We start from the raw sequence: 10,182 nt of genomic DNA on the forward strand, positions 1-10,182 counted from the left end.
TTTCTACCACGATAACAACAACAACATAATAATAGTAATTAATTTATTTATGTTAAAAGAATAGCTCGAATTAATAAATTAGGCAACTTTGTGGCAGTCCACAAACAAAAATTAGCACAGGGTCCTCACATGCAGAAGAATAAGCTTTGGTCAAGACAGGCAGTTTTTTAAATCCTCCTTCCCAGCAGATTTATAATTTCACAAATCTCTGGTGAGACCAGCAGATTCCCTGCTCTAAAAGCTGATGCAATTGCCTCTCCCTTCAACTGCAGTTAGGCTTCCAGGCAACTTTTTTGAATCCCTATTACAGTTCCCCTCTAGCAGGCACAGTAATACTCCTTTTCCAGATAAGAATCAACACAGGGGAAACCAGGAGGTGTTTGAATTAGCATTCCCCATCACTCCCTGATCTTCCTCCTGGCTTCCCAACTGCACCTTCTTGCCCAAGTGACTCGGTGTGCCTTCACAGCCACAGAAGGGGTTCAACCTCTGTCTTTTCAGGGAGGATTTCTGAACTAAACCCACGTGGCTCAGTTCCAACAGGTTAAACACCTTGTGTTCAGGGCCATCTCCCAGGACTGCCTTGCTGGCTTGTCACACCAGCACAGCTTCACAGTACCCACTCCAAACAAAGCCCCCAGCAACCCAGAGCACAGCATTTACTGCACAGCAAAACTACCCAGCCCAGGAAACCTCAAATCACTCCTTCAGTTGAACTCCACACATGGGTCTGGGCTACATGGAAAAGAGAATAAAGATACTTCTCACCCCACACAATCTAGTTTAGACACCACACCGAAAAGAAACGTTTTTGCTAAGGCTGTGTAAATGTAGATTCACTGCTGGCTTTGAGGAGCAAGATCTCTGAATTTGTATTTTCACAGGAGGTTGAAAGGAGCTGGGTAAATCACTTTTGGCAGCATTGTGAAGAACAATTCTAAGAAAATACAGGCAAACCAGTTAACAGACCAAGCCCTGATTTAGGATTTCCATGTATAATCACATCCATGTAAATGTGGTTTAACATATTATATGAGCCCTACTAATTTGAAAGAAAGCAGTCACGTAAGAATTCAGAATACCTGAAAAATCATTTTTAAGGCTGTTGAGATGTTAACTTTTATATTTTTTTTACAGTATGGACAAAGAAAGAAGCTGCAGACAGGGAGGCCTGCCCATTAGACACGCTGCACAGGTAAAGGACAAAACACTTCTGTGAACAGCCCTGGGAGACTTGTATAGAAAATACTGATAAATTCACAGTGAATTTCAGACAAATCCTAGAAAAGCTTCACTCATTCAAAAGTCTCTTACAAGTACTATGTAATTCGATTTCCACACTTCAGTTCTGAAACTGAGCCAACCACAATATTTATATAGCTAAAAGTCCAAGACTACACACTGAACAATCACTATTTTTATTCTTCCAATCCAGAAAACAAATTACTTTAAAATTTTAAAAACTGTCACCAGTTAGTGAAGTCTCCTTTTCCTGGCAGTGCTTACACACAAAAAAAGTGAAGGATGGCTTAAAATAGGACCCTCCAACTACAAACTCTGCCAGAACAAGTTCAAGACCAGGAAGGAAAGGAATCACAGAGATCCTCAGCAAGAAAAGACAGGCTGCATCAGCCTTTTTTGCTTTTTTTACTTTTCCATCTTTTTAGGATGCCATGCTTAAATGCTTATTCCTGCATTAGGTACTCGAGATCTAAAAGGAGTTGACCAACAGCTTCTGTTCCCAAATCACAAGGAAAGATTACTTTCATTTTGTTGAAATTTCGTTGGTTTCTGGGAAGTGATACTGATATTCTGTAACCAAATATGCTAGAATGAACTATTTTATCCAACAGCAGCAAGTTTGGGGTGGGGGTGGGAGAGAAATCAGCCTGATAAAACAGAAAGGAAGTCAGTATTTTCCAGAGAATAAAAGACTTCACAAGTAAAGCCTGAGCAGCAACTGCTGCTTTTCCATATACAAAAAAAGTTCAAAAGAAAAAGTGTTTAAGTCAAATGCAGCAGTGAAACCATTTAAGTAAAAAAGAATATGCATGAGCTTCCTATCATAACCTAGATATATCAGTATCATAGCCATAAGTGAAACACAGCCTGCTCCAAGCTACCAAATTCCTTGATAGCAACTTCAATGAAAAGAATGGCAAAAGCCACTAAGATTAAAAAACAAACAAACAAACAAACAAACAGACCCTAAGAGCAGGTATATATCCCCTTGAAATTGATAATAACACTTTACACACAGCTCAAAAGAGATGCTGAAACACTAATGGCACAGGATGTGAAGAACAGAACATTAATTTTAGAACAAAAATAACTGATTGGATGAGACAAGCCAAAAAACTACTCAACACACTTACTATGGTCACATACAAAACACAGCCTTATCTATAGTTAAAAAGCAAGGGGACAGAGCAGGATGGCTAATCTGACCTACTGCCAAGTGTGCAGACATCAGTCTGACAATTATCTGTCATTTATTCTGCCTATAAAAATTAAATAAGGAGCTGAGCATCTTTCAGAAGCCGCATTTCACAAAGTGACACATATGAAACTTTTCTGCTTTATTAGCAGCGCACCCTAAAATCCTGAAATATTTTGTTAAAGTGTGCAGATGTCTAAGGCTAATCTGCAGACTGTGGCTCAGTGCTTTCCTTTTTCTCAGCCCTCATGCTCACGTTTACACAACAGATTTTGCTCTCCTCCCTGCCTGACACATCCCAGCACACATTAGCGAGTTCAGGAGTCTGCCCCTATTTTTATAACGTGTTTCTCAGCCTGCAATAAGACTGGTTAGAAAAAGGAACTTTCTCTTCCTCAGCCCATTTGCATGGGCAGGAATACACACACTCACTGCACAATGCTATGTGTAAGGAAGGCAAGAGATTTCAGGGACGTGCCAATGCACACAGCCACATGTGCCTGTCCTAAACAGGCACTGATGACATTTATAACCATCCTTGCTTGGAAAGGATGTAAGAAACAAGAAGAAAACTCTTCACTTTTCACAACAACTGAGTTATGCTGCAATTACTACTATGGAAGAGCTTTTCTTAAAGTATGTAAAGTTCTTACTCTTCTTTTCTCCCTCGTGGCCCTTGAAAAATACTTTTCTTAACATTACAGCTTTAAAAATATGTAAATACAACTGAAGCTGATCAACTGTAAATATTTAGTTATAAGTTTAGCACAACACTGAAGATTTTCTTAAGTTGCTTTAACTAGAAGAAAAGCTATTACACGAACTATGCACTATTCTATCTGATTTTAGCTCTCAGTCTCACCAAAATCTCAAGGAAGGTGAACTGGATTTGGCCCTTTGGAAGACATGAAGGATGACCTGTCCAGGACAGTCTCTGCATCATGAAGCAAGCAAGGCACGAGTCCTTGCTCATTCACCTGCAGAACTTCCTTGTGCAGCAGAGAACAGACAAGGTTTTCATCAAGCCTGACAATCAGCTTCTCTACCCCTTCTGTCATAACCGAGACAGAGCAGCAGGAGGGGATGCAGCACACACATCATACATTTACACCCAAAGTGACCCTTTCCTTTTTTCTATACATGAAAATTAAACAGAAGATATTAAGGGATCCTCTGTCAGAGCCAGGATGAGAACAGGAAGCATCCCAACTCAAATCCTGTACTTCCTCAGTCAGTACTACTTCACTAGACTTGTTCTGTTCACTTACATGTCTCATCACAACTACCCAAAACACAAAATTCTAACCAACATAAATTTGACAACTTCGTACTGTGCAAGAGAATTATTTTTCTTTAAAACAATACTTAACATCAGTAAGATACTGTGTTGGGATACCAATTCTGGAGAACTCCAAAACCACACCCTAAGCAAAATCATGCTCTGCAGCTTCTTCTCCCCCTCGGACATAAACTGTGGATTAGCTGGAAAGTCACCTTCCCATCTGGGTGGAGATCCAGCTTGAAAACCCTTTTCATTCTGAAACAGAAGGAAGAACTAAGATTCTAAACTTCTGGATTGGGAATTCAAGAGCCTGGGTCAATGACATTTCACTGCAATGGTCTCAGGTGTTCGGAAGCCACCCAAGTACCTGGAGCCTGACAAGCAAGGCACACAGAGTGCCAGGGAGCTCATGGAGTCTGGGAGCCCCAGCTTCAAAGGAGTCAGGCTTGGCCATGTGCCTAGAGCCAGGAGAGCCAGGCTGCAGAGAAGCAGGGATCCAGAAGCCTGAACTTCAAGCTCCTGATCAGCCCGACAGGTGAGCGAGCACTGGGGAAAGCAGGCAGGACAAAGGAAGAGAATTGTGCTTCCCAGCAAAGTTTTATCACAGCAATTACACAGTTAGGAATACTTCTAACTACCTAAATCCAAGTTTTCCAACAGTCCCTTAGAAAACAGGGCCTATTTTGCCCACAGGGGTGACTTACGGAAAGAAAAGCAGAACTGAAACGCACAGCAAAAAAATCTTCCTTTCCCTCAACCTTAGCTCAGCAAAACAATGGAAAAGTTTGCCATTCCTACTAAAAGCTACATGCAAAGGATATTTAGGAACCCTGTCCCTGGAGGTGTTCAAGGCCAGGCTGGAGGGAGCTCCAAGCAACCTGCTCTAGTGGAAGGTGTCCCTGTCCATGGCAGGGGGTTGGAAGCAGATGAACTTCAAGGTCTCCTTCCAACCCAAACCAACCTGTGATTCTATTCTGGGGGGTGTAAATTAACACTCAGTTGTTCTCACCAGGCCTGTACAGACCCATTTGAGCTCTCAGTCCCAACAAAGTCTCAAAGAAGGTGAACTGGATTTGGTCCCTTTGAAAGACAGGAAGGACAACCTGTCTCAGACAGCCCCTGCATCATGAAGCAAGCAAGGCACGAGTCCTTGCTCACCGGGGCAGAACAGCCCTTCCACGGGCTCTGCTCACAAACAGGTCTCCAATTCACCTCAGGGTTTTTCAGACAGAAAGAAAAAGCTTCAGGAAAAGCAAAGAGAAAAAGCTTCAGGAAAAGCAACAGTGCCAAACCCTGCCCAGCTCTACCGTGACAGCAAGGCAGGAGAAGTTGGGGTGCGGGCAAGAAGCGTTACTTTCTCCTTCCAAGGCGCCTTAACCCATCTGATTTCGCTTCGAGAAGGCTCTCGGGGCGAGACCCGCGAGGGGTAGGGCAGAGCCGGGGCAGCGGGGCAGAGGGGCAGCGGGGCAGCGGCCGCGGGTCACTCACGGAACTTGGACGTGGAGGCGCTGATGTTGATGGCGGCGATGGCCCCGGCCGCGCCCGCCCTGCCGGCCGTGCCCGCCGGCTCGCAGCCCCGCAGCCCCCCGCCGTTGTGCTCGGGCCCCGCGGGGCGCGGCGGCCCCGCCGCCGGCGGCAGCAGCCGCTCCTCCAGCAGGTACCGCCCGTAGACGCCCGCGCCCCAGTTGTTGTGGTTCTGGTCGTCCATCATGGCCTCGCCGCCGTCCTCCTCCTCCTCCTCCTTCATGCCGTCCTCCTTCATGCCGTCCTCGTCCATGGCGGGGCGGGGTCAGCGCCCGCCGCCCATGCCCGTCCCCACGGCCGCCGCCTCAGCCCCGCCGGGCTCGGCCCGGGCCCCAGCCCAGCTCCGGCCGCGCCGCGCGACACTTCGCGGCGCGCAGAATACGGCGGGAGCACCGCGCGGCGGCGCCGCGGGGCACGCTGGGGGATGTAGTCCACCGGGGCGGGGCGATGGAGGGGCGTGGCGATGGAGGAGGCGCGGCCGGAGCGGGGTCCGTGCCTGCCTCCTCCCCGCCGGGGGTTCGCGTTTGCCGGTTCCTCGATGCCGGGGAGTTTTCCCCGGGGAGTTTCCCCTGGAGCGCGGCCGGTCCGGCAGGGCCCGCGCTCTGCTCCGCGCTCTGCCCCGACGGGAGCGCTGGGCCCCGGGCCGACAGCGCCCCCTGGCGGCGCCCGGCGGAGGCCAAAGGCACCGCTGGAAAAGGGATTAAACGTGGGTTGGGATCTTACACCGCCCTTCCCGCTCTTCGTGAGCAACCCGGGACAGTGGGAGGTGTCCCTGCCTTGGCTGGATGTTGGAACCGAACGGCCTTTAAGGTCCCTTGCAGCCCGAGCCCTTCTGTGAAGTGCCCGCACACGCTGCTGCTCCCCTACGGTGTTTCCATTCCTCTGTTAAATAGGGAGAAAAGCCTGCACCGATAATGTACGAACCCACTTGTCCTGCAATAAACAATGGAACCCTTAAAACGTGTTTTTTTAATATACTCTTCGTCAGGAACCGTGCTGATAGGACAAGGAGTGATGGGTACAAACTGAAATGGGTTAGGTATTCGGGAGGTTAGATATTAGGTTACATATTGGGCAGAAATTCTTACTGTGAGGATGGTGAGACACTGGCACAGGTTGTCCAAGGAGGCTGTGGATGCCCCATCTCTGGAAGTGTTCAAGGTTGGATGGGACTCTGAGCAACTTGGTCTAGTGGAAGGTGTCCCTGTCCATGGCAGGAGTGGGGATTAAATGATCTCTAAGGTCCCTTCCAATCCCCTAACATTCTATGATTCCATGATAATATTGTCCAGTTGTCTTCAATTTATACTTACTTTGGGTGTTATCTTCATTTGCACCTGGGTGCTACGATAGAAGAACGGAAATGAATAGTGGGTTTTTGCTGAAAATAAATTTCCACTGTGTGGGGTTTTTTGCTCTTTCTTGGCAAGCAAACAAAACAAAACAAAAAAAAAAAGTGAAAATGTAGATAAAATCAGAGGTGACTTCTTTCCAAAATGTCTCATAAAAAGTGAAAAACATGTCATTTGTTTCCCAAGTTGAAACACCAACTTGTATTTTAGCATGAAACAAAATTGTCCTGGTTTACACCAGCAGAAGATGCCACTGATTTCCCAGGACTGTGGAACTGTCTCGAGTTGCTTTGATAAAGACAAGTGATTAAAACAGTTTGTCCCTGTTGCACGGGGTTTTTTCATACATATTTTAACTGCACAGCGTTTTTCTTAGGTGTGAGGATCACGCTGTGAACATCAGTGGTCTGTTCAAGCCAGTAGAGAGTCTTCTCCATTTTCCATCTGGGTAAACACCAGTGAGTCACAGTTTTGTCTCAAGAGTCCAAGAGCTGATTTGGCACATCACTCATAGATCTCAGATTGTGGGCTCAGCACATTCAACACACCTGCTTTGGCTGCTGATTTATTTCCATCTACACCTTAACCACAGCTAGAAAAAGAACAGACAGGACAGTTTTGTTCACTTCTGCTGCATCTTTGCATTTACTGAGTGGGATGTGCAATATAATGCAAGTGTCAGTAGAGTCATCTATAACGGATATTAAACTTGGAAAGCTAAAGCAGCAAAACAATTTTTAGCTAAGTAAGTGTTGGGATTCTCTGATAATCACAAAGAAATGAAGTTTGTGTAACTTCACTGCTTCAAAAAAGATATGTTTGTTTTCTCAACATTCAGAGTAACTTCACTGTACTCTCCTGCTCATCTGCTCCCACTCAGACTGTTTGCCAGTATTTAAAAACACTGTGACCTGAGGAGGAATCAGAAACTTACCTTTATCAGCATAAATTTATCTTTGTTTTACTAATTTCAAAAGTGCTTATATGAACATCTAAGACCAGTGGAAAAGACAAACCCAGCATTTTTCAGTTCTAGAATTCTAGAATTTCTTCCTTTCTGTTTCATGCTCTCCTGTTGCACAGACCTATTTTTGTTACGACCTCTGTAATTTGCTGACCTGCTGAGGTCTCTGGTTTGGGTTGGGGTTTTGTTTGTTTGTTTTTCTTTTTTTTCCCCATGATCTTTAAAGGTATGTTGCCTTTCTAATCCCTTTTCACAACATCCCTTGCACTGTGACTGCACTCACTGCACTTCCTTGTGGCAGGAATCCAAAAAAGCTTAGGAAATACTTCACCAGGCATTTCTGCAGTCTCCTCCAGTTGCCTTGTGCAACAAGCCAGCTCATCTTACAAATCAAACAAGCAGCTCTTTCTTGCCTCCCATAAGGCAAATGACAAGCTGCAACAGTCATTTCTGGCTCATGCTATTTAAAATATGACTGCTCGCTGATAAAGGCACTATCAAACGGTTCATCACTGAAGGAGCACTTGTTTTTGCAGGCACTGTGGAGACTTCTCAGCATTGTTTCCTTTTTTCCTCGTCAGCATGTGAAAATTTGACTCAGGCTTTAAATACTGCCTTGGCAAAATTACATTTTGCAATAGTAGAACTATAATTATTTCCACTATTAGCTGAGAATACCATTTAAAATGCACTTCTGACAGGACCTGAGGATCCTCACGTCTCCATAACATCCCTGGAGATCTGAGACTTGCCTCTATTTTAAGTAGCTCGTCAGCAGACTGGAGAAATTCCTGCAACAAAGTAACATGCAGATGTCACACTTTCATTTCAGTCTCCTGGATCTGTAGGTAATTACCCAGACAAGTATCAGAAGCGTTTGTTATGTCTTCATCTTTTATTTTTTATTTTTTTTCTTTGGCGCAGCACTTTTGATAACCAGGTCACAGCCACGAGCTTTGCTACAAATTAAAAGGGAAGATCAAGATTTCCTAATAGTACCCATCCATGGATGTGTGAGCCACTAAAGACATATTTTCTACACAGAAATTTGCAGAAATGAGACTACAAGGAAGCTTTTCCTTCTAGGTTCTCAAGAAGCAGGCTGTGACACTTGATTCTGCTGGATGTCATTTCAGCTTCACATGAACATTTGTATCTATCAGACAAGGGGATTTTGTTTTTCTCACACATTTGTGCTTATAAAGTAGAATTATTGGGTATTATTAGTGCAGCTGTTTCTGCACTCTGTGTTCCAGCTGGGTGTACCTAAGCAGCAGATAAATGATATATGAGGCATGTTGGTAAAAGATATACATAACATGTTTGGGTTTACTTCCTGCTATTGGTAATAAACATTAGGGCATGGACACAATTCTTCTTATTTCAAAACAGACCATTTTTCCATATTTCCCAAGCGCCCAGTCCATTGAAGTCAGCAGGAAAGCTTTCATTGATTTCAATGGGATTTCAATCAAGCCCTAACACAGCATGTAAAACGCTTTTCAGATTTATAGCTCCGGTTCTAAATACCGAATAAAATAATTCCAACAAGAAAGAAAGATGAATGCTAAGCAGAGCCTTAAATAGCAGTCTGTCAGGAGGAGCATGAAGCACAGCTCTTTCAATGGCAAATAAGACAGCCCCTTGCAGAGTGCTGGCAGAGAGCAGATAAACCAAAGAGGAGGCTTAGGTGCTTGTTATTTTTGAGACACATTTTGACAATCGATGACTTGCTCGAGCACAGAGAACCGATGGTCCCTCTGCAGCCTGGCAATTTGTGACATACCCCTTCCAACAGAAATTACCACTTAGGGCAAAATGGTTAGTGTAAAATTTTCTTGAAAATGTGCCAGTGGTGTGGAGAGACCACCCTTGGTGTTTCTTGGCTATATACCCTCTGCAAACACAGACTATATACAGTGTGTCTCATCGTATTCTGATGTCTCGGTTGGTCTCCCCCTAGGAAAAATTAAAAAAAAAAAAAAAAAGGAAAACAACAAAATCCCAAATAAAAAGTACCACAGCTTATGTGATGATTCCTTGGGAAAAAAAATTCTGTTAATGCACTTTACCAGCTGTATTGATTTCTGAGAGTTCAGAAGAAGGTGTCACAGCACAGGCAGAAACCAGCTGCCTGAAAAGGAACAATCCCTGCCATCCTCCACAGGGAGAAGCTCTACTTGGAACAAAGAAATCCCAACTACCCCCCACCAAGACAGCAGGACTGTGCTCTGTGCTGGGTGCCTTTGGTGCAGAAGAGAAGCACACAGCTGCCACCCAGGCAGGGAACAGCAGGGTAAGTGTAAGCTGCTGATCAAAGCACAGGCACTCCAGGGATGTCTGTCTTGTGCTGGACATGCAGCTGCTTTGCAGGGCACAACAAAACACATAGTCAAAACCCAAAAAATACAAAAATACATAGCCAAATCAGATCATATTCTCCTGAAATGAACAGAAGAGTCACACCACGGGCTGCTCTGTGCTACCCCTGAGTGCATATGTAGCTCAATAATTTACATTTAGGGTAAATGGGAAAGTTTTACATTGGGTTCAAGTGCATCCCTGCTTCTGTCCTGCAGTGTGACTGTGTTCCTCCTCCCCAGCCTTATAAACAGAACAGGAC

General features: G+C 44.9%; 1 protein-coding gene across 3 annotated transcripts in view; it reads right to left on the minus strand.

Annotated features, from left to right (window-relative positions):
• The window catches only part of CACUL1 (CDK2 associated cullin domain 1), a 48,922-nt gene extending 43,346 nt beyond the window's left edge, over window positions 1-5,576 (minus strand). For all 3 annotated transcript variants that reach the window (XR_004358308.1, XM_032695141.1, XM_032695140.1), the window contains exon 1: window positions 5,208-5,576. Coding sequence is in view for 2 of the 3 variants with exons in the window: in XM_032695141.1 (XP_032551032.1) it covers window positions 5,208-5,496 (289 nt within the window). In the remaining variant the exon portion in view is untranslated. The remainder of the gene's footprint in view (window positions 1-5,207) is intronic.
• Window positions 5,577-10,182: the final 4,606 nt, after the last annotated feature.

The sequence above is a fragment of the Chiroxiphia lanceolata genome, chromosome 8 (assembly GCF_009829145.1).
Source record: "Chiroxiphia lanceolata isolate bChiLan1 chromosome 8, bChiLan1.pri, whole genome shotgun sequence".
Taxonomy (NCBI): domain Eukaryota; kingdom Metazoa; phylum Chordata; class Aves; order Passeriformes; family Pipridae; genus Chiroxiphia; species Chiroxiphia lanceolata.